Raw genomic sequence first — 25,136 nt, 5'->3', positions numbered from 1 at the left:
AACAGTGCACAGCATCAATACACACGAGAAGGCAGAAACTGCAGAATACTTGGCCGGTTGGACGTGCAAGGAGATTGATACAGGCAGAAGGGAATTACCACAACTGGAATTACCTACGTGCTATTACTATGGCTAGTACTGAATTCTTAACAGGGCAAGGCTGTGACTCAAACTGCATGCTCAGACGGGGTAGTAAGATGCAGAAGGAGCTCCTATTTACACCCAGTCTTAAACTACCTGGATCGTGGGCTAGGATGTGCAAGCATAACTCACTCCTTTCGCCCTCACTGCAGTGAGAAGGCAGAGGGGAGCGGACAATGGCTGGAGGGTCGGCTCCAAGTAGCCGAGCCAGAGCAGCGTGTGCAGCCTGATACTGTTACAACCCAGCCGTAAACCATTATCGTCTCCTCCCCCACAGGCAGCAAGGAGGTGGCAGGGGTGAAGCTGTGACTCAGCGCGTCTCTGACTCACTGTGCCTCCTGGGGCTGCTCTCAGGGTTGTACAGTTTAGGCACTACCCCCTGCTTGGAGCTGTGCCTAAAGACACAATCTAGCCCTTTGTCTGAAATCTAGGGAACTGTAGTTGAAAAAATGCACGCCCGACACCAGAGTGCTCTGAACAATCACAACAGTGGCATACCCAAGGCCTGCTGGTTACCCAGACAGTGCCGTGGGGCACTTCAGCACCTTTACTGGACCAGGCGAGGGTATGCCAATAGCGAAGCACAGCATGCCCTCTCTAAACCCCAAAATGGATGTCATGGAGCCGTTTCCAGGAAACACTGGGGGTGGTGACATGACATCCTTTTGAACGGCAGCATTAACGGAGTGGGCAAGCCATGCCATAATGCACATTAACTAATGGCTGCATGCAAATTAACCATGCACATGTGCCTAGGGTCTGAAAATCCATGCCCAGGTGTTTACATTTTCTTCCTGCTGGTCATCTTCAACACCCTTGAGGGTAATTTTTCTGCTATTATGGTGCAGGAAGAAATCGCTGAATAATTCCCTCTTGGCTTGGAATATTTGTGTTCCTCCAAAGTGAGTCAGTGGCCTTTTTTTTTTTTTTTTTAACCATAACATGCAGAAAAGGATTGCTGGAGTGGGGACGGTCTAAGCAGGCTGTAATCAGAGTCTGTAAGACTCTCACTAGATTTGCTGTTTAGCTCTAACATCCCAGAGGACCATTGTGTAAATTAATGGAGAGGATTCAAATGTTTAATAATGAGCATTTATTTTGGCTGCTGCTGTAGGTAGTTGCAGATTAAAGCTGTACTCTGATTAACACACTGACTGCTGGAACCTCTAAATAGTTGGTTAAAATGAAAAGCACTGCTTTCTGGCAGCCCTGGTTTTAATCCAGCAAAAGCAAGGACATCTTGCGATGGAAAGGTAGCACTTACTGAGGGGTTCCCTTTGTGGCTAATCATGATGGCAGATGCCATTATCCTTGCTATTAAGGAGGCCTTAAAATACTAAAGCGATTGCTATGAATCTAAAGGAGAGCAGCAGATCAACACCTAAATCTAATAAAACAAAAGGCTTTGTAAATAAATTCATTGTGAATTGTCTGGGGAAAGAATTTCCTGCACAATGAAATGAGGCATAGGCTCAGCCTGGGGCTTTGTGATGTTGTTCAAACCACCCTGGTGACACGTTTCACTTTTGAACAGCCAGACACAGGTCTGCAAATGCACCTCAATATCCTACTGATGTAGTCCTGAGTTCTGCTAACACACCTGAGTTTGGACCGGCAAAACCCCCTTTTATCCAACTCCTGGTCCTCCATGCTACATTATCCATTGCATTCTTCAAGAGCACTAGCACCTGTCATTCCAGCTTTAGGAATCTCCAGGCTAACACTTTACTGGGAGAACTGGAAATTAACTACTGATTAAATTCAACATCTCTTTCCTTTCTGATTCCTTTTGTGCCTTCATTTATGGAGGTCACAAAATTAGGATACAACTGAATGTCAAATTAGCCAAGAAAATTCCCACTGTAACAGTATTGCCTGATTGTTATATATGTAGCCATGGCCTGGGGGTTCTCACCCTCAAAACTTCAAGGTCTACACAGTTTCTTTGTAAACCCTAAAATCCATTGAGCATGTGCATATATCTGAATTAATTTCAGTATATGACACTATTTTTCCTCATTGTCAAACATGATGTGGTTCCAGGTTTGTGCTGCCTGGGCATAGAATTAATGTGAAGAGTTTTTATCAGTCCCAAATGCATAAAACAAAGGGGAGAGAGGCTTCACTGACATAATAATCAGTCCTCAAGAGGCCTGGGAAGTATATGCAACCATAGTAACATTTGATTTGATTTAGTGACTGCACCACTGAAATTGCACTAAAACCTAACGACGCCAAGCATAAAAGTCAGATGATGTTTAAACTCAGTCCAAAATCCCTGGGGATTATGAGTGGGAATGAGAATAACCCCAAGTAAACAAGGGATGTATGTATATGAGTTATTCTAAAGATGACGGATGCTTCTACTTGCATGTATTTGTGCCCATACCAGTTGAACGTTTTCCTAACAAAACTGTCACCAGTAACAAATCCTGTTTTTTTAAGCACCAAAACCCTATTGAATATTAGCATTTTGCAGATCAAGCACTGACCTTTATGCTTACATATCATGATGTGTGCTCCCATCTGTCTTGCTGCCTTACTTTTATAGTCATGAACATATAAGCCTTAATTTTAGACAGTCAATATTTGCTTTTCTCATAGCCCTTCTGGATATATTAACCTTTCAGCGAGCTTCTGCCAGAGAGGAGGCCATGCAGAAAAATGAATGTACTCAGAGAGTTAACTGAAAATAGGGAAACAATAGCAAACAAATGTAATTCTGTATGAAGGCCCATTTGTAAGGAAGCTCTATAGAGGGACACATCTTCCTCAGAGATGTCAGTTCAACACATATATTGAGCCTGAACTGTGCATAAATGAGACTATTTGAGAGAGGTTAAAGCAAGAACTCAAGACATTGTGAAATCCTTAAATCTTTATAGTTAGCTGCAAGTAGGACTTTTTCCTATGGAGAAAATACCTAGTGAGAACATCTACACGTGCATTTAGCGTGCCTGAATAAACTCCAGCACAGTTCACACGAGAGTCAGCTGCTCCCAGGTGCGGTGTCTTCACGTGTGCTCGGGACTGCAACAGTTAGAGCCAGGGCAGAGCAGCCCTGTGCTGGCAGGGCCTTTGGAAGGGTCAACACCAGGCTCTGGATGCCAGCATCAGGTGGTGGAAGGGCTGGTTGAGGCACAAGGGTGCTAAAATGCAGAGTTAGGTGGCAAACAGCCTCCATATTTTTGTACCCTCATGCCAGCCCCGACCACCATCTACACGAGCATTTCAGTAGAGTTAATAACTTTGCTGTAAGATAGTACTGTCCCTGACAATACTGTCTTATGGTGGAGTTAATTAATCTACTGTGCCCTAATACCAGCGCTCGTGTAGACAGCGGCTGCGTCTACATGAGAGGTTTACTGCGCATTGGCCTAATAACACTGTGCAGTAGTGTGTCATGGCAAAATGTGCTAATAGCCTACTGCGCAGTGTTATTAGGTCAATGTGCAGTAAGCATCACTACATAACCGTGCGCCGGCACTACTGTGCAGTAACTTTAGGTACTGTGCATTCAGTTAGTACTTTATTAAGGAAGTACCAAACTAAATGCACAGTATCTAAGGTGCATTCATGAACATGTAGATGCACCCAGTAACACTTTATTGCAGAGACAGTCAGCTCCAGGGTAAAGTGCACATGTAGATGCACCCAGTATATGTCTATATTGTGATGGATGGGCCGTGTCTAGATGGTTTAGAGATGTTCTGCCTATGTGGAAATACATGTTTGGTGTCTGTCTGCAAACAGCGAAGTCTAAGCTTCGTCTTGGCGACAGCATACCTCAAAGCCTAGTTGTATAATGGTGCCCTCAAAGCTGTCCCAACAGCATACTGAAATTGGAAAGTTACAAAAGAACATCAGCATGGTTTTAGAGTTATTCCTGCCCTTCGCTGAATGTCCCCACAGCCACAGAGGGCTAGCACGCTTCCCATAGTACAGTACCTTATCATTATTTATAGATAGGTGCCTGGAGTAAAGTAGGTAGCCTGCCATAACTTTTCAATGCACCGCTACCAAAGGAAACAAGATGCAGAGGGATAAATAATAAAATATATTTGATCATTTCAGAGCCTTTGGCAGCCACTCAGTTCTACACTGTGGCTAAGTTTCTGTAGGAATTCATTTCTGAACCATGAACCCTATTTTGAATGAAGAGAGAAATAAGGCAGTGTAGTTTGAAGAGTGCTAAGGATTTTTCATCCCTTCATCATTACCTTTTGCTATCTCAACCTTAAGAGCACAAGAGTGCAAATGAAGAAGCCATGCACTCTTTTAGCTGACAAACGTGGCTACTAGAATACCCACTTGAAAATATACTACCAAGATGGTTGCCAAAGTATGTGGTAGGTGATTGTAACTGCAAGTCAGCTCATCACCAGGGCCCACAAACAATGAGTCACAAATTATACGTGTGGGTTCTGCAGTATGCAATTCAAACTACAAAGCCACAAAGGCCAGCAGATCAATTAAAGGTGCTAAATGTATTTGGATATGGACCCCCTAGGTCATACCAGCCATGATGGCCTATTGCTGTTTTTTTTAACCATTGTGGTTCCTTGGTTCATTTAACTGTCTCTCTCATAGCTGGCAAATCTTTAACACCACAGCCCAGTGAAAGGTTCAGGAAATAGCTGATTTTTGTGCTGCTTATGGGCTATAAGATTTAGCACTAAGCCCCGATGAGAGATCTGATTGTGTCAGCAGTCTGTGTAGGAATAAATGAGTTGTTACAAGAACGTAATTCTACCCTTTCTAGCCCAAACTAAGATCATACCAAGTCTTGCTTCAAATTTTGGGGAAAATCAAAGTGTCAGCCTGCATTAGGAAAACTTTGGATGATCTTCTGCAGTCCCCTTGTGGTTGTTTTTCCTAATTAGCCAATTAAAGGTTTTCTTGAACCAGTTACAGCTTTTGCACATTATTCACGGTCCCCTGTTCATTACTTTGGGATTGCTAGCTAGCAGGAAAGTAAGCTTTTAGCCTTAGTGGAGCTGGCATGACTGATGGACCAAAAAGTTCAGGAAATGCTCTTCACATTTCTCATGAACTGAAGACTAACTGTATTACCCTGCGGAGTCTATATTATCCAGCCCAGGAGTCTAATCAAAAATGTACATTGCTGTCTGTTGGGTGACGTACTATCCTTCATCATTAAACTTCTTTGCAGAGTTCCCTCTGGGCTCGACCGTGGATTATCCCCAATCATTCTACTTCTCGGAAGATCTTCCAAAAGGCACATATTTATCTTCTGGGAACATTTATCAGTAGGTGACAGGCACCCACAGAAAAGGACATGGAAGATTTTTCAAGCTGCACTGAGAACAAAATGAACCAAAGCCGACTGTTTCAAAGGTACAAGCTTCTTTTATGGATTGATCAGGACCTCTGGGAAGGAGACCAAGTTAGACGGAGTCTCTTGCATTTTTCTGGGCCAAATTCTGCTCCAAGCTGACAACGGTGGAAAAGTAGTCAGAATCCTGCTATAATTGATATACTTCCCTTCAGCTTTCATTTAAGGCCAGTTTGGAAAGGTTAGAATAACTGCAGCTTGAATGAATTTAAAACTCGCAAAATAAGGGCTATTTAATTTTTCATTAGGCTTGAATTCTGTAGTTTCTTTCTTTTTCTCTCTCTCTTTGGAATAAGACTGCCCACTGCAGTTAATTAAGCTCTGTTTATGGTGAGCTGAGGCCAGTGCTTTCATTTCACTGAGGACTGAGTTTGAGTCATCAAGGCCAAAGATACATGTCAAGGTCTGGGAGGTAAAGGGCCAGTGCATTAGTCATCCACCATTCAGCCCAGCCCCTAATCTGACATTTCACACAGAGACAAGTTGAGAGGAGCTGTCCCTCAGTCTATTGTTTAAAGAATTCAACTCAAGTTGACATGAAATATCAATACAGTAGTGGAGTTATGAAACAGCAGGGGTGGCTCGTCCTCCCAAAGCTGGCCCAAATAATTCCTTATGCTGCTTCACAGAAATAAATGTAATTTTTTTTTAAAGTCACAAACATTATATACATATAATTAAACAAAAGCTCCACTCAAAACAAAACCACTGGGAAGCTCCATGTAATAAAATGACTCACACCAGGATGCGATGACTAAGTGGGAGAATAAGGGAATTCCACTACCCACGCCAGTTTTTTACATGATCAATTTGCTGTCAACAGGTGATGGGAGCTTCACTTGCTGCCTTTTGTTTATTCCAAGACAGTTATTTCTTCAAAAAACATATAGTCTCTTTAAACAATTAAGATTCAAAAATGAATAATCAGGAACAGGCGAGGTTCCACTAGGCGCCCCCATAGTAAACAGTGAGCCAGTGAATTCAGGCCAGTAGTGGCTGCCTGTGTTAATAAGGATTTACCAGCTGTAAAATTCCAAAACCTTGTGTCATACGCGGAAACCTTCCAAAACACTGGATTCCACCCCGTCTCAGCGAGTCTCTCACAGCTATAGCAACTCTGTTACTGCAGCCACATTTTTTTTTACATTTTTGTATGTGTGTATCCTTAGATTTTTTCCTGTTTTGCAGTGTTTTTTTTTCAGAGAGCTGATAATTGCCCACTAGGGTCTGAGCAAATCTATAGAGTTAGCCATCTCCCCTTAGTAGTAAGCTTGTACACTGTAAAGTTTGTGAGCCTTTTAGCAACTCTTAGCGAGATGAAAGCAGAAAGTCTCCCATCTAACACTTAAAGGACAAGCTTTAAGTGGGCATGAAGCACGTTGTAACAAGCATTCAGGACGCTGGTGGCTGATGTTACTGTTCACCAATATGAACAAGCAGTGGGATGTATTGAAGCACGTTCATTTTTCTTTAGCAAAGATGTTGCACCCTCCAGGTCTGTTTAACGAGGCTGAAATCTGACATCTTTCTGGAGTGAACATTGCCGGCTGCTCCCCGTGTTCCTCTTCTCATCTGCAGACTTTTGCTCTTCAGTGATTGTGAGCCATAAGGCAAGGTGATTAACTTGCCAGGCAGTCACCTTTAGCTAGTGTAAAAACCAGGTGGAACTCCCCACACAGAGCTGCATAATTTATTCTCCCAAACCATCCTGGTGGTCTGCAGGATGGTGGTAGGAGAAGATACACATCCCCTGAGAAGCATCCCACATTAAAAGCTGGACCCCAGCCATAAAACGAGAGCAGAAAAATAAAAGCACAAACCATCATGGGTTCTGGTTCTCAACTACCAAGGACATGTTGATTCGAGCAGCCTATCATATTTTTTTTTCATATGCCCCCGATAAAATCTTGCAGATTAAAACCAAATTGAATAATCCCATCTACAGAAGTAATTAATCAGATCTGTGCAGTCTGGTGATTTCCCCAGAATCTGTCACTCCTTTTTTTGGCATTTTCTATTGACAAACTCAAGTTCTTTGCTTTTTTTCCTGATGCTGAGTTGGGCTGCAGCTTGAGGAGCCGTCTGAAACAAGAGAGCGACGTGTGTGTATGTACACACGCGTGCACCAAAACGAGTCTTGGGATATCAGAAGGTGGAATGTCTGCGTGGTTAAACTCTAATGCTGGCACTAAATCATCTTCTCTTGCTCTGAATTCTCTTACAGTTTAAATTTCCCATTTTGACTCATTAGCATTGGAAAATTTACTGTGAGAATTTTTTGGAGCTTCCTGGAAAATCCTTCAGTTTGTTCACTGTGATCCGAGAGCAAATGTGTGTGTGGTAGGGAGTAGAAAGCGAATGGGATTTGCTGGGCCCTAGATATTCCACACGTGTTCTTCTGGTGTCATGAAATCCAAGGGGATGGGTACTGGGAATGGCTTGTTCTTTTGGCATTTTGACTGGCTGTTTCTGAGGTTAACCAAGGCAGCATTAATACATTGGAGGGATTACCAACAAGTGTCTGCTCACCTGCTTTGGATTTGGCACTATGAAACAAAGGAAGAGGAACACTTCTCTGGGGCAGCAACTGTCTGTCGCTTTACTTGTCTGGCCCTTTTATGCCCAACTGGGATTCCCAGGTGCTGCCACCATATAAGTAATAACGAAGGTACACTTGAATGCTGGCATGGAAATGCCAATATCTGTTATGATGCCCACAATGCCATTATCCACTACACTGGGGCTTGTTACAGTGAAACTTCCATATTGGGGATGTTGGCAAGTAAGGGCCACTGCTGCCACTGAACTGCATTTCACTGAACAGCCAGCAGCCCCAGCAGAGTCCTGAAGGGCATTTTTCAAAATGTCTTAAGGCCAAATTCTGAGAGTGACACTTGCAGCTCCCATTTGAATTGCATGGGAGAGCAGGCACTCCACAGGATTTAGCCACCGCCATCCATGTAAGGCTCAATCTAAGGCAGAGCCCTAGAGCTGACACTTGGCTTAGCTCCTGTCTTTCCAAAATTTTCACCTTTGTGAAATCATCTTCACCTTTGTGATAAAGCTAAAAGATCACAGACTCTGGGCCTGCCAAGAGTTTTTGAATTCACTTCAAAACATGAAGATCTTCCCCTCTTCTCCCGGTACACAGTCTCAGGACTGGGTGCCAGAGTCAGTCTAGCAGGAGTATGGGTCATGCTGCACATGCACTGCTTCTGTTCTTCCTCTAAAATATCCACTACTTCCCACTGCTGGTGGGCTAGATATGCCATCGGTCTGCCCCACCGTGGCAGTTCTGATGTTCCTCATTGAGGCTGCTCTGTGCTTCTGAATATGAGGTTCTTGCCAGGGACTCCTTCAGGCCGTCACACATGGTGCATTTCACTTGAACTGACAGCATCATCAAGTCCAATTTATCTTGCTTTATAAACAATAATTGTTCTGTAGAAGAGAAATGCCAAGCAATAGAAAGTGGCCAAGCAATACAAAGTGCCTGCATGCTCATCTGCTGTGAATGATGCTCAGCAGGAATATTTAGAAGCACGGCCTTTGATGGAAAAGTTTCTGGAAAGCCTGTTATTTTCAGAGCTGAAGTGATGGATTTCTAAGAACTGGAATTATTTGCCCAGTCAATGTATAATGTATGTGTGTGATGAGAGATGAACAGGCAAGATAGAAATCAGGGAAAGAACAAGCGAGAAGGAGCTCGATTGGTTATAAATAGAAGATCAGTAATGAACAGATATTCAAAAAGGCTAGACAGGCCAAAGTATGTGTGCAGACCTAATTATCTTGTACAAATCAGGTGAACGTGGCCTACCTGAGCCATTAGGCAGGTTTGAACATGCAAACACAGAACCTGCTCATACAAACAAAGGATAGCTGTGCATGCACATAAGCACCCAGGGTAGCTTCTTTAACAGCTGTACACAAAATCTAGGGCCAGGAACAGATATGCTGCTGCTAGCATTCACTGCAGAGATAGTGCTAGGTCACTGAGTATGGGGCTAGTTTTAAAACAGGATAGGAAATGCATTTGCTTATGTTGATGTTGGAGAACTGCAAACCCTTTGGTTTAATTTGAAACACACAAAATTCATCTCAAACCTTAACATCATTGGCTAGGGACAGACATTACACATAAACTGCTTTAAGTGATCAGAAACTAGTTTAAACCGGTAACAGAATAGATGTTCAGTGCACATAAACCAGTTTGAAAATGGATGAAACGGGTTTGAGATAAATTTGGTTGAATATAGTATCATCAGACTTAATTGATTTGGGTCAAACCATTTTATGCAATGTCTGTCCCAGACCCCTTGCTGGTTTAAGATAAACCAGACTCTCCCAGCATGTACTCTGGGCTGGGCAGGGCTCTCTGCTACACAGCAGGGCTGGCCCCTCCCCTGTGCTCCCTGGCTGGAGCTCCAGCATAGACTGCAGGCTGCTTCCCTCCACCCCCTCACTACTCCCTGCTAAGCAGGAATTTGCTGCTCCCCTCCGCCTTGATGAGAGGTGTCTGCATATTAACTAGCAGACCTCATGTTGGTTGGTGGTGAGTCAATGGGTAGAACTAACAGGCAGAATCAACAGGTAGCTGGTAATGTCCCTCAGTTGTTTTCTTAATGGAGTGACAAACACTGAGTTAGGGGTGATAAATACCGTTATCAATTCCCTGCTGGGCTAATCAGAGCATCCTGCCAGGCCTGCCATGCACCCCCCTTAGCTCAGTACTCTGAAAGGGAAGGGAGGGCTGCTTTAGCACCCCCCAGCTTCTAGTCTGAGCCACTGTAGGTATGTGCCTGCATATCTGGGATGTCTTTGCAGTTACAAAGTGATTTAGCCTAGCCAGGTTAGACTAACCTGCAAAGATTGAATCAATTCAGGCTCAGGCTTTTTGAATGTCTGTCCTTAGCCACTGAGTTCACATTTTGCCCAGAACAGATTGTGATGAAGGTGCTAGACTGAAGCAGAGAGCAGACTGCTTCCTTAAAAGCTAATGCACTGGGCCAAACTCTGAAGAAGGCATAATGCTACACCATTATGGTGAGCTGTCATACATGATGCCATGTGTTATATCACAGCTATGCAGCATCATACATGAGGTGAATGTTACTGAAATACCTTTGTGAATAAAGCAATCAACTCTGTATAACACCAAGTATAATCATAGGTCTGAGGTGTACAAAAACAAAAGTGAGCACAGCGTGATGGTGGAATCAGAAGAGATTTGGGAGTTCAGAGCTCTAATTTCTCCTCCAGCAATAAAACAGAATAAGAACATTAAAGGCCTCACAGCCAGGGTACAAAGACCTTGGCCATACAAATTTAATACGTATTTAATGCTGCAGTCCTGAGCCTGCTGAAAACGTTTTGTGCCTAGTCAGGGCTCTACACCTGCAGAGAGCTCCTCTGAAATCAGTGGGCATCCATTTGGGTACAGAGAACCACCTACAACTACCTCTTAGATACCACTGTCATGGACACCTCATCACTGCAACATATAGATGCAGGGAAGGAGAAGTCCAGCAGAAAGAATATTATATTTCTGATATTTGAATCAGCAGGTCTGGAAGGATTATTTCTTAAATGGACTTTTAATATCCATGCTTCAGAGACCACAACAGCTGCACTGGTTCAAAGGCCACAGAGAAGAGCCACCTCCTCTCCTTATACTGTATAACAGAGTTTGATGATTTATGATGGATCTACTCCAAAGATGTACGCTTTCTATTTGGGTTGTTCTTCCACCTCCCACATTGTCCTACAGATGATTCATGATGTCCATGTGGCCACCAGAAGAGTTTGGCAAAAGAAAACACTGTTCAATTGCACTTTTTCTTCCAAAGAACGTGAAGCTTTTCTAACAACTGCAGCAAAGCAGCAGTAACTAGTACACAAACAGGAATCAACAAAATGCAATGGAAGGTTGTAACTTGCTAATTACCACATGTTAACTGAAATTAATCAAAGAAGGAAACTAATTTTTTTTCCCCCATAAATTGTACTAGTTGAATCTGTAGTTACAGAAGTTATAATTTACAGATGTTCCATAACAGGAGACTGAGGGAGTTGGGAACTGGAAGATGTTCCCTCAGTTAGGTAGTAGCAGCTGATTAGTTAGAGAGGCCACAGATCTGCAGAGGTTGCTTACTGCTCCACAATAATGTTCATTGTTGTTTAGTTCTTCTCGTCTACATATGCCTGTGTTTATTGAACCCAATGAATCACTACAGGATCTAGGCTTCACTCAAAACCTGAACAACCCTGGACCTCAGGATGTTTGAAATATTTCTTTATGACTTGACCTCTGCTAAGATCATAATAAAATCAATATATTTGTCTAAAAATATTGTCACTTGTAGAATAAGAATCAGTTACTTCCTCCTCTCCCCCTCCCCCAATCCAATTATCATATCTATTTGAGTGAAACAAAGAAAAAAATTTAACACGTACTGGGCCAGATCTCCAGCAGATGTAAATTGGCATGGCTCCATTAAGTACATAGTGCTCAACTGATTTGCATCAGTAAAGGATATGAACCTTTGCTTATCTTAATGCAAGAACGTAGCACAGTACTCAGCTGGAGCTCAAGACTAAAATGCTTACCCAGTAGTATACCTTATCAACAGTGTTAATAAATTGTTCTTTGTTTATGCATCTGCTTCTCAAACACAAGTGCTTTATCCATTTGCTAACATACAAGCTAACATACATACTTAAGCTCCTGGCTCCTTAAGTTCACTTTCTGCTACCACTTCCTGTGCCCGTCTTAAAATGACAGTCATTTTATAGTTTGCTGGTTAGTGAGTTCATTAATTTACATCGAGGTCAGCGCAATATAGCAAACATCAGACACTTTCACAAAGTCAGCTCAGCTTGTTTTAGATTAGCATCTAATGAGTTGCTCAGGGAAACAACAACCTACAGTGCCATCTCCTACATAGCAAAAAAGAAATAGTTCATATGCATAACATAGATATAAATAGCATTCACCATTGTTCCTAGTGACGTGCTGTATGTTAGTAACAGATACAAATGGTTCCACTTCTCACTTGCTGAATGCTGAAGTAGCTACAGAATCTAAAGAGGAAATGGAAAAGATCACCTTGAGGAATGGCAAGTTTGCCATTAAAGACTAGAGTAGCCCATTAGCTCCAGTTCCTGAGTTATCCTCAGACCCAGTTCAATGGCAAGATTGACCTTGACTCCAGATCTAAACCCACCCAGAATGTGGGAACACTTGATATACCATTCCAGTTGAAACAAATCTTAGATTCAAAGCAAAAGTGGCACGACACTGAAATCTTATACTGCAATAAAAGCATCTGCATTAGGCTCTGCAGAACATTCTTTTTTACCATCTGCACCATCAGTTACTGTAGTGAGAGCAACGGATAGACACCTCCGGCAGACAGAAGCAGTATGTCACCTAAACCTGTACACAGAACAGAGCTTCAAATTCCCATTGCTGCTACAGTCCTATTTACGCCATGCTTACAACTATATGGCTGCTACCAATGGCACTTAAACTGCTGCAGCAAAACTGGGATTTTCTTCACCCAAGTGAAACCCAAATGAAAAGCAGGCTTTCCCTGACTACTGGTGCGTCCTCCTTCCTTCATGAAAACGTAATCCTTTTTGAGACTTGCTAAAACAGCTTAGTTTATCTTCAAGAGGAAGCAACAATGAGAGAGCCAACAGAAAGATGCACAATCCATCTGCCCTGACAGTGGCTCAGCTGGCTTCTGCACAGCTTCTCGGTGTTCTTATAAAGCAGCATGTAGATTAGAACTGCCGCAAGCAAGCCACGCTCTCTTTACAAAGTATTCCAAACCAGCTTGCGGCCAACGGACTCAAAGACCTTTAGAAACACTAATAAATTACACCAGTAATCTAAGGTGAGAGTTCACAACATGCTGGCTAGTTTGCATTACTTCTTGGGCTAGGAACAGAAATTACACATAAACCAGTATCAGTGATCAGAAACTGGTTCAAATCTGTAACACAGCAGAAGTTCAGTGCACATAAATCACTTTCAAAACGGCTGAAACCTGTTTAAGATAAACCTGGATGGAAGTAGTATCAGTAGGGTTGCCAGCCCTCCAGGAATTAGATATAAATCTCCAGGAGACTGCTGAGAGTCACCCGGGAGATAAGTGATAGGGTATTCATTAAAATAAATATTACATTTTGGATCTGATTTATACAGTAGTTCAGTGGGTTTTTAAAATGTAATAGTAACGCGTATTTCATAGATTTCATAGACATTAGGGCTGGAAGGGACCTCGAAAAATAATTGAGTCCAGCCCCCTTGCCTTCCCGACGTGAAGTCTACGCACTGTATCTAACTGATATACTCAAGGACACGGGCACGTTCACGTTGTATGTCATGGGCATGTTGGCATTCCAGAAACCTCCCAGAATAGATTCAAACAGGGTTGGTAGCCCTACATACCAGACTTAACTGATTTAGGTTAAATCGGTTTATTGAACTTCTGTCCCAGATCCCCTCCAGATTCAAGTTAAACTCACAGTCCCCCAGCATCCCAGGATGCTTTGCATGTCCCCCACAAACTCTCCCCTCACAGGTTGGGTAGGCTAGCCTTGGCCCAAGCTGTCTGCTCCAACCCAGCATGGAAGCATGCTCTAGTACCCCCCAGCACCTGGCCTGGGCCACCACAGGCATGTGGCTGCATTTCTGGAATCAAAAGTGATGCCTGTTCACTTGCTTCTCGAGTCAAGGTTACACTAAATCTGCAAAGATTGAATCAATTCAGCCTTGGGCTTTTTTACAGTCTGTACTTAGCCCCTGTGTCCATGTGGAACGTTAGAGCAATGTAAGCAATGCTTTAGAAGTCTCATATTAGCTTAGGGTTCCCTTCCTCCACTTCTTGATACATTCACCCAATGAGAATTGTGGCATTTGCTGGAAACAGAGCTACGTTAGATCTCAATACCATTTGCTTGGGGACAGTTATGAAAATAGCAACTCGCTTGTTCAAAAGACTCCCTCTGTACTATCAGCTTGTAAAAAAATAAGATGCTGTGTCAGAGAGGTTGTTCAATCCTTTTGCATTCTATCATGTTTTGTAAGGCACATGTTGCATCACTTCCCATACACCATCTCTACTCATTTTCTTTCCCCACTAATACAAGTCCATGCACTACTATTCAAATACTGTTGCACGGCATTCCAGGTTTTGATCCGATTGCAGGAGCTTCCCTGCATTGCTAAAAAAGCAGTGTTTGTTTTAGTGTGTGGTAACTAGAAGCACAGGGAGGGTAAAGCGTGTTAGTTGTTCTGTAGGGGAACTCAGCTATTCTTCATGAAAAAAGATAAAAAAAGAGGATTTACAATTTAAATTTGAATTTAAAACTTAGGTTTTAGACTACAGGCTTGAATATTAGCCTCCAACAATATTCCAGTTGAGTGCCTCAACTAGCAAGATGTAGTCACACTTCTCCCCCCCCGTTCCTAGCCTGTTGGTTATTTAATGAAGTGCAACAGCTACATCATTCAAGGTTGAGAGGGATTACCCCCTCAGTGGCTGATAGCCTGGTGGTTTGGGTACATACCAGAGACATGGAAGATCAAGGTTCCAGCCCTGCACCCATTTAGCCTGTGTTTTTTAGCTCATGAATGACATTTACTCTCAGGGGAAAAGCCCACCTCTTCTAACAATGAAGAAGAGTCCTTCACTTACATTTTAGAGTTTGACTAGGTACAGACATTCAAAAAACCCAAGGCAGAATCGATCTAAATTACATGGTTTTCTGTATGTGACAGTTTAGACTGGTAGCGAACAATACACGCATTTGCCCTTTGGTGAGGAGGGCAAATCTTAGACCAGGTTCTGCCATTTTTAAACCAGTCTATATGTGCTGAACTTCTGTTCTGTTACAGGTGTAAACCCGGTTCCGATCACTTATACCATTAAAAGTGAAAAGTTTGTACCTGGCCTGTGTGTGGAAGGTCCTGTTCATTCTACCCTTAAAAATTTCCAAATCTGGGGACAGGGCTGTCTTGTGCTAGTGACTGTCTATGCATGTAATGAAAGTCAAAGGTCTTTGAGTTAGGGAGCACCTAAATGGACAGACTGAAGGTAAGATGAACAGGAGGACAAACAGCCAATTGTGCATTCTTCTAGGAATTTGTCCAAGAGCTGTCTGTATTTGAACAAATACTATTTACATGTGTTGCCATCGGAGGGGCAGGGAGAGGGATGGTAATTTATTTTCTTCTTGCTACAGCCATTTAAGAGTCCACCTGTTCCTCTGCTAATTCCTCACTTGGGTACAGATTCTGGAATATTTTAGAAGTTCCCTTGCAAGTCTATTTTTCATCTGCATGCATCATACTCATACACAGGAATCTGGTAACTGCAGAAGAACGCATTTATACACACAATCCCCAACTCATGGAACTGCACAGTAAAACAAGGTGCACTTTACTTGTGATGGCAACATTTGTGAAATAATCCATTCTGAGCATGCATATGCAAACATGCGCATGTGCACATATGGGTGTATGTGCAGTGTGTATTCTATGCATGCAGATGTGCATTTTAGGAGTACAAAATATACCTGGAAATTTCACTGACATTTTTAGGGAGGCGTGGTAAAATTAGGGCAAATCCTTCATGTGCTGAGCAGCTGCTGAGAGTTAAGGGTGCTCAAGACCTCCCTAGAGACAATATCCTATAGAATCAGTCTCTTAGTTCATATCATAAGGAATGATTTGATAAAAGTGTAGGATTGGCTTGGCAGGGTGCTAATTAGAGTGACACAAAATCAGGGAGTAATTTCTGGGTACATTTTTACATTAAACTATTTTCCATTTCATTTCAGGGTGTTTCACCATCTTGAAATGTTGTCATCTCCAGAACAGCTATTTTCACATTAAGAATAAGGAAAATAGGATTTTTTTTTTTTTGCTTTTAGAACTGCTCTTTCAAGGAGGAAATGATACATATGTGTAATATCTGTAAGTGTGAAAGAACTGAAACTGTCTTTGGATTTGTGTAAAAATCATTTGCATTAAAAAAATCATTTGTGTAATTATCAATAATTTGTATAAAATATGCACACTATATGGAAAAAAACTGGACAGGTTTGAAATAAACAACCGATTAATCATTTGCAATAGAAAAGGTTTGTTTTACGTGTGATTTCTATGCAGTACTATGCTAAAAAAGACATTTAAAACAACATTGCAGACTTGGAATACTATTCTGAAAAATCATCCACCACTTCTTGTAAAAGGTTTCTTATTTTTGCTGCATCATGGTTTCTTTGTACTTCTATGATCCACCTATAGCAGCAATTCCTTAATATACATTTCGCTGAAGCGTGTAAATTAAGGGCCTGGTAAGGTAGACATATACTTCATTAAGTAACTTTACTTATATAATTAGCCCATTCAGTTAAGTAGCTTTAAGTATATGGATTCTATAGCACTACTCACTTGAGCAGAATTACTCATGTGTGTAAGTAATTTCGGGATTGGGCTCAATTCTATACATTCGGCTATGTGTTAAAAGAAACTTTACCTGGGGTCTTCTCTGTGAATACAACCTTCGACTCTGTTGTGAAGTTCTGACCAGTCAGGATCATCTGCTGCCCACCGTAAACCAGGCAGCTATCGATATCTTGTCTTTCAACCATTGGAAGTTCGTGAGCAGACCTTTGGGCTGTGGACAAAATACAGACATGAATGAAATCAACTCTGTTTTACCAGGACTTTCCAAATCTTCCCAGAACTATCCACAGATCAATCTTGTCATCGTTACCATCCACTTGCTGCCAAAGGAGCTTCTCCAAGATGCTAAATTTAGGCTGAAGCAGGAAAAATAAACTTACTCAAGGCATTTTATTTGGAAACATTCAGGAGCTGGCTCCAGTGTTTCAGCTGTGCTGGCCTTACTCCTTGTCCTTGACAAAGGACAGCTTGGATGAATGAGTTGGAGCTTGCCCATGTCTGTTTCCAAATAAATGGCCAAATGTTCAAGTGCAGGCACACTACAGCCCTGGAGCCTTAAAAATTCCACCTGCAGAGAGGATTCCACTGAATAACATTGAATGCCTTTAAAAAAACCCCAGAAAGTCTTACTCCCTTGCTGCAGAACAGACAAAATGTTATGGCATTAGAAATGACAAAAATGCCGTGTCCGCACAGGGCCCTGCACTTGCACCCTTAAGTGGCTATTTAGAAATCCATGATAGAGCCCTGTATGCACAAAGTGCTATTCACACACATGAACCTCAGCTCTCCCTGCAATGGCGAAGCTGCAGTAGTGGCCACCAAATGCCTTTACTGCATTCATGACGTTGCAGGTTTTTTGCCCCTGCAGGCCAGTGCAATAAAGACAGAATAAAGAACACCTATAAAGAGATCTTTTATGGAAAAGTGCTATGCAACACATCCACATCACCACCCTGTATTAAAGGAATGTAGAACAACTCATAAGGTCAGAAAAGCTTCCAAGAACCATGGTATCCATCTACATGAGCCCATTTCTGGAAGTTTGCTTACAAGCAGCAGGATCTGAAGAAGCAATGATGCAGGAGTTCTTCCCCAGAAAGAGACAGCTGGAAAGGATGAAACATTTCTATGACCAACCCAGGTGGGCAGCAACTTGGGTTTGGTGAACTGCGAGTTCATAACCTATACTCAGACGCCTCTAAATTCATCCAGCCCTACTAGAAGGGTCTCAAGAGGATGCTGTTCATCTACTTAACAGCTGGCTTAGCTAGATTTGAACTTTTCTCTGACAAAGACCTTGATCCCAAGAGGCAATGAGTACTTGTGACTTTCTTTCCCTGAACACCATTCAGGGCTGGGCAAAAAGCAAGGAAATGCTATTTTATACATGCAGGTCTTGGCTTTTACTTGCAACATAAACAAAACTGCATTCAGAATTTCCTGTATGTACATGGATAATTATGGTGCACCCTTCATCTGGCCTAAAACCTGCAGAAGTACAAATACTACCCACTGCATGCACAAACCGAAGGGCTAAGCTAGTCAATGGGAGAAGAGAAGCACTAAACTTTTAGCAGGTGTTTGCTGGCAAACGTATGTATATGTGTGCAGTTCTGCAAGGGAAAACAAGGAGCCTAGGTATGAACTCAGCTTAAAATCTTCCCCTCCAATTCTGGTACAGACATCATACCTGTCTCCAAAACTTCAGCTCAGTATTTATCAGTCATCTGTGTCATTTTAAGTGTGGTTTATTTTTAAAGCAATCCTGCAGCTTATTGTTCCTCTCAAGTCTATTACCGGCTGAGCTGAGAGGCAGCCGATTAAGACTATATATAAAGACCTCTTTCACAGAAGCTGCTAATTTCTTCCACATGGCTGTACAATTTATCCTTCTTTCTAAACACTCAAGTTTTTGATGAGTTCATAAGTGGATTTACCACAAAGACAGATTTATAAACAATATTAATATAGAGCATTCAACGGAGAGTACGTTTAAAACTTTGCCCTGGACAATATTTCCTCCTAATAAATCCAAAGAGATTTCAGACTGATGTTTCCTGGACAGTCACTTTGGGTGTCATTTTCCAGGGTGCACAATACTTGCAGCTTCCATTGACTGTCATGAGTTTGTCAGCAGGGAGCCTTCTACCTAGCCAGTGTTTATTCCTATTTACTGGGTGCGTCTATATGAGACGCTTACTGCGTACTAGCTTAATAACACTGCGCTGTAGCATGGTGGTTAAAAACTGTGCTAATAGCCTACTGTGTGGTGTTACTAGGCTAATGCGCAGTAGGTATCACAAAATAACCATGAGCTGATGCTACTGTACAGTAACTCTAGTTACTGCAAGTTTAGTTAGTACTTTATTAAGCAAGTACTAAACTAAATGTGCAGTATCTAAGGTGCATCAATGAACATGTAGACATATCTACTGTACCCTAAAACTACAGATCCTCCTTTGAAAGGGACCAGAAGGTAACAGAGGCATGCATCCCAAGTAATAGGCTGTGTCTAATTTACAGTTGCTACAGGTTGTATCAACATCTAGTTAAGAGGCTTCTAGCAGAGTAGCCATAGTACCAAGGAGCACAGCACAGGATGCAAAACCTGCCCGAAAAGCTGGGAAAATTCTCCATTGCTTAGTCCATTCTGACACAAGATTTATTTAGATGACATCTGGCTCATGTGTCATTCAGCCATTGGCAAATTTGACTGGATAACGGTATCATTTTCTTCCCGAGATGCTGCCAGAAGCCGTAACATGTGTAATCTTGCTGTTAAGAAGGTGCACAATGCAGTGGTGAGCTGCCTCAAAAGGATTAATTTGTTTCTTTTGCAAGAAATATTAATTTCCAGTACACCCCCTTCCTCTCCAACTCATGATGGGTGGACGTATGCAATACTTTCACACTATTCCTTCTCTTCCCCCAGGGGTTGGCACTTCATAAAGTGACCTACAGCTACTGTAGTTTATGAGCTTTGAATAAACAAGACACTGTTGGTTTAACCAGTTGGGGTGTTTACTTTCAATAGCAACAGTTACTGACATAAGGCAGCAAAGCAAACGTTAAAGAAATACTTGCACTTGGCCTGAAGCGGTGTGACAACCTATTAACAGGGGGCATTATTTTTCTATTTTATTTGACTGTCTGCAAATCAAGATGTCATGGAGCCTCATTGCCAAAAAACACAATACACACAGGGACATGAAAGAAGGGAGCTGCCGTCTCCAAGCCAAGCTCTGCTTTGCAAGAGGGGTGGAGGGACAGGAAAAGAAGCAAAGTGCTCCCAGCAAGGGCTTCAGAGGCCCTCGGCTTGCAGAGCACATGGACAGACTAAATAGTAGGGCTGTGTGAAGCTTCGGGTGCTAATTCAGTTCGGAGGAGATTTGGCCCGATTCGGTGGCCTGAATCTCCAAATCCAAATCGAATTGGGAGACTAATAAAAAGGTCTGAATTGACTGAAGCTCTCTGAATCGATTCAGAGAGCTTCAGAGAGTCGGGCAGTCCCACTCACCACCGCAGGGAGCTGGACCCGGGCTCCGTGCCAGTAAGTAGGGGGCAGGGGGAGGGGAGGGCTGGAGGAGGGGAATGAGGACCATGGGGGGATCCCACCAGGCACCATCCCCTGCATGCTCCCCCAGCCCCCCTGAGCACCCCCCTGATCCCTGCCCGCTCTCCCAACCCCATCAATGGCTGCCCGGCCCGGCCCCAGTGTCTCGGCTCTTAAAAAAAAAAAGTCTTGCACTCGCTGGCTCTTGCCAGGCTTGGGGGGGAGAGGGGGGGCAATCCCTGCTGCCCCCCACTGCCCCACGCTGCATGGGGGGGCTCTTCCATGAGCCCCCATCCCCTGTCCACTCTCCCAGCCCTGTCAATAGCTGCCCCGCCCAGCCCCAGCTCCTGTTTCTTGAAAAAACAAACAAACAAAAAGCCCCGCACTCACTGGCTGCAGCAGCCATCAGGGCTTCTGGGGGCTTGTGGCAGAGCCCTCCCATGCAGTGTGGGACTGGGAGAGTGGGCAGGGGATGAGGCCTGTTTGATTTGGAGATCCGTCCAATTTGGTGGTGGCCAAATCTCTGAATCCAATTCGGCCGAATCGATTCAAATCACCAAACCGAATCACTGTCTCCCGAATATGCTGAATCCAAAGTGAATACTAGCCACTTCACACAGGTCTACTAAATAGGTATGACTGGGGAAGGGTTGCCTTCAGTGGTCTCTCCTGCACCTTTCTGTTCTCCTTGCACACATAGAAGGCAGGGTAGATTTTCCCCCTTTTTACGATAGAAACAGAAATTACACATAAACTAATATTAGTGATCAGAAACCAGTTCAAATTTGTAACAGAACAGAAGCTCAGGTACACATAAACCACTTTCAAAATGGCTGAAACCGGTTTAAGATAAGCCTGGATGGATATAGTAACTGACATAACTTATTTAGGTTAAATTAGTTTATTGCAGTTCTGTCTCAGAGCCCCTCCAGATTCAAGTTAATTAGTCTCCCAGCATCCCAGGATGCTTTGCACCTATCCTGCAACCCCCCCTTACAGGGTAAGCGGGCTAGCCTTGGCCCAACCTGTTTGCTCCAGCCCAGCAGGAAGGCATGCTCTAGCCCACCCCCCACCCCAGCTTCTGGGCTTGGCCATTGCAGGCATGTGGCTGCATTTCCAGAAACAAAAGTGAATGTCTGTTCACTTATCAGTTCAATCTACTCAGCTTAGACTAACCTGAGAAGACTGAATCGATTCAGCCTCAGGCTTCTTGACTGTCTGGACTTAGCTTCATAGGACTAACTAAATAACAGCTGTATAGCATCTCACACACATGCCAGCTGCAGCAGCTGGCAAATGTTCTGTGGGGGGGTACCTGGTGAAGGTTTTGTGGGGGGTGCCTAGCAGTGCTAAGAGGATTACAGCTGCACTTGTAGTACGTAGGTATTAGGGTTGGGGCTGACCGCTGTGCACACGTACAAACTCCAGGCACCTTGCCTCCTCTCTTGCCACCCCCACTTGCTACCAGAGCCAGTCACACCTTGCTTAGTCCTTGTGAACTACCAGTAGAAAAGCAGGTGGTTCCTTGTATGAAGAAGCATGAACTAATGAGTGGATCAGTAACCTTTTTTAAGAGAACTGACCTTGCATTGATCATGCCCCAAGGAAACAGTGTTGTTGGCTGCCTGGAAAGCAGGGTGGGATTTTAAGTAGGTGAACCTCAAATTACTCCCTATCAGCCATTAATTTAGATCATCACTGATTCCTCTGTTGTCACCCACCCCAAAGTCTTTCACCTCTTCCCTTCAACTTTTCTCCTTGAACACTGGTCTTTGAATAAGCAGCTCTAGTCTTGCTGAGCTGTCATGCTTCTTTCCACTGGCTTGGAAGACTTCCAACCATTGCCCTGTTTTGCCTGTGAGTAAACTTCGTTGAGACTAACAGCCTGGGTATTCTCTCGCTATGCATGCAAAGGGGGCGAGCAAAAAGATGCAAGGTGGACAGGAGAGAGGTAAGCTAAAGAAAGGCACTAAACCTGATCTGCCTGCTGGGGAGAAACAGGCTTGTGGACTTGCCATGGAATAGCAGCAATCCAACCGACACCAGAGGAACAGCAACGCTATTCAGTGTGCATAAACATGCATCCTCCCTATTCTACTTATATAAATGCTATAGATAAATAAATATAGCTTCGTTGCTTCAGTCAGATGTTCTCACATCCTTTGGAACTGCTCGCAATGATAAGCATGCTAGCATTTGGGCCCAAGTTCACTGCAAATTCACCACTAGGCTATAGATTTAGGGAACTTTAATTCTGCTCTATCTCGTTTTTTGTAGTTCCCTTCTCACCACAGTATCTCAGTGCCTGAATCTGTGGGGCTTGTTTTAGTTCAGCTGATAATTCCCAGGTGGTTCATCCATAAAAAATGTCTGGATAAAGAGTCCAAAGAATATCTCCCAGAGTGCTGAACTGGGCTCATTTATATGGCTGTAATCTAACTCCTGCAAAGGTCATGATGGTTTAGGTTGACCTGCTATCATGAATCACATTACCTGAAGTATGTAGTAAGTTCCAACCTGATTCTAGATTGCATTTTGATTGCCCAACAAAAAGGTGAGAGTTTTTCAGATCAGAAGTGTTGGTTTTTCCCCTCTACCTGAAAGCAAAAAGAGGGAGCAAGGTGCATAAAGTTTTGCACACATGCACAGTGGTCAGGGACAGAGTTAGTGGGATAAGTCTGATTTTGTTTTATGCAAAATAACTACAGTTTTTGGCACTTCTGTGGAGTCTGGGGATTCTCTTTTGCTCTGCCCATGAACCTACTGGAAGTAAGATGGCAAAGCTGAAGCCATGTCCCTCCTTTTAGCCCTGTGGTCAGAGAAGCAGGACACCTGAGGGTCTAGGTCTTTTTTATCCAGAGGGGGATTCAAACCTGTGCACTTTCTGCTTACCAGCAAAGTGATTTGGCCCAGGCCCAAAGTGATATATACCCCTCTACAGCATTCCTCTTAAAGCTTGTTTACTGAGCAACCAAGAGCAGAAGATGCATAGACAGGAGTAAATTGTACACTCTAGAGGGCATGTGGCTCGGTGAGTTGGGGTGCGTACAGAAGTGCTTCACGCACGTTTTACAGTGCTGTAATTTAGAGCACTTTTTATAGCACAATAAAATTACAGCGCTCTTAAATATGACAGAAGTGCAGTGTTTGATGGGGGGGTCCTCTGAGCCTCCCTGCACTTTTCAGAGTACAGAAGTTATTTAAATCACTGTGGCTACATCTATGTGAGATGCTACTGCACGGTAGCCCAAGACTACTGTGCAGTAGTCACATGGTAGAAAGCAAGACACAGTGCTACTGTACAGTAGTCTTGGGCTATTGCTCAGTCAGCTTCACCAAAAAGCCATTTGTCAGCTCTCCCGTGCAGTAATGCAGGTTACTTTGCAGTCTTTTAGTCCTTGTTTATACAAGGACTAGATGACTGCGCAGTCAGCATCTTATGTAGATGTGGCCTGTAGGTTGCTAAAGTGCTATAAAATACAGCACTTCAAATTTAATATCTCATTTAACAACGGTTATTTTAAAGCACTTTACTTAGATTTAAAGTGCTGTAAAACCATGCACTTCTGTTAAGTCATGGCAATAATGTGCTTTAAATGGTGAAAAAAAACTTCTGACACATTCCTAATACCTAGCTGGAAGCAAGAAGGGCCTGGGCTCTAGCCTGGACCCCTCCTTCCAATGGGGCTGAAATTATCAAATGCAAGGTACGCTGGATCAGCTTCAAGAGAAGGGCACGAGAGAACTCTGTGTAAAACCTAGCTCATGTCCTGGTGAGATGCAGCAGGCGATAAGCAGATTCAAACCCCCTCTGAGTAGATTTGGGGCTACAGCCCAAGTCTGCCACTCTTCGGACATGTACCCTAATCACTGACCTGACAGGTGAGATGGCTTCTGCTTGTCATGGTTTTTCTATGACTACATTTCCTGGCCTTACCCATCCTGCTGCATGCACCTGGGCAGTCCTAGAACATTGTACAGCTGCCTGGATGGAGTTCAGCCATACTACGATCGTGGGCTTGCATCTCTAGACCTAAATTCCAAACTGTGTGCAAGTACCAAAAACAACACTGGGGGGCTTCAGACCTGCTCGTTAAGCTTGAATTCAGTCCACTGAGAGATACCATGGTAGGGCAGGGTGGTTTGTAGTAAAGGAGTTAAGAGTGCTTGCTCAAATGAAAAACCCTATATCTGCAAACAGTGGCAGAGCTGGAGGGAGGATAATAAAAGGAAGCAACCTGGTTTGAACAGAAGCTCAGCACAGGAGACAAAATCTGGCCTCTCTGTGGTCAAGCAGTCTTCTGGGAGGAAAGCAGAGGAGAGTCCCCTGGCAGGCTAAAGCAACTAAGGAATGCTGGGAGCAGCTTCTTTAATGTTACTCATTCCTGTTGAGCTCAGAGAAGAAACCTAGACACTTAAAAAAAAATTAGGTGACCCAGAGCTTGCATTCACAGCCCTGCACTCAGCTACACTTCAGGGTTCCCCTAAACTACACCATCCTTCTCCAGCACCTACCACCAGCTCTATCTCCCCCTTCCAAGTAGGCCCTGATTAGATGCTCCATTCAAGTGGCCGTATTCCCAAGTTTCCTTGGTTCATTC

General features: G+C 43.3%; 1 protein-coding gene across 5 annotated transcripts in view; it reads right to left on the bottom strand.

Annotated features, from left to right (window-relative positions):
* Window positions 1–25,136, bottom strand: part of NFATC2 (nuclear factor of activated T cells 2) — a 131,379-nt gene that overhangs the window by 48,068 nt on the left and 58,175 nt on the right. For all 5 annotated transcript variants that reach the window (XM_059733141.1, XM_059733142.1, XM_059733143.1 and 2 more), the window contains exon 6: window positions 17,050–17,190. In XM_059733141.1, coding sequence (XP_059589124.1) covers window positions 17,050–17,190 — 141 coding nt within the window. The remainder of the gene's footprint in view (window positions 1–17,049; window positions 17,191–25,136) is intronic.

Source organism: Alligator mississippiensis, chromosome 9 (genome assembly GCF_030867095.1).
Source record: "Alligator mississippiensis isolate rAllMis1 chromosome 9, rAllMis1, whole genome shotgun sequence".
Taxonomy (NCBI): Eukaryota; Metazoa; Chordata; order Crocodylia; family Alligatoridae; genus Alligator; species Alligator mississippiensis.
Note: the sequence above shows the minus strand (reverse complement) of the source record. Positions and strands in the feature narration are given on the sequence as shown.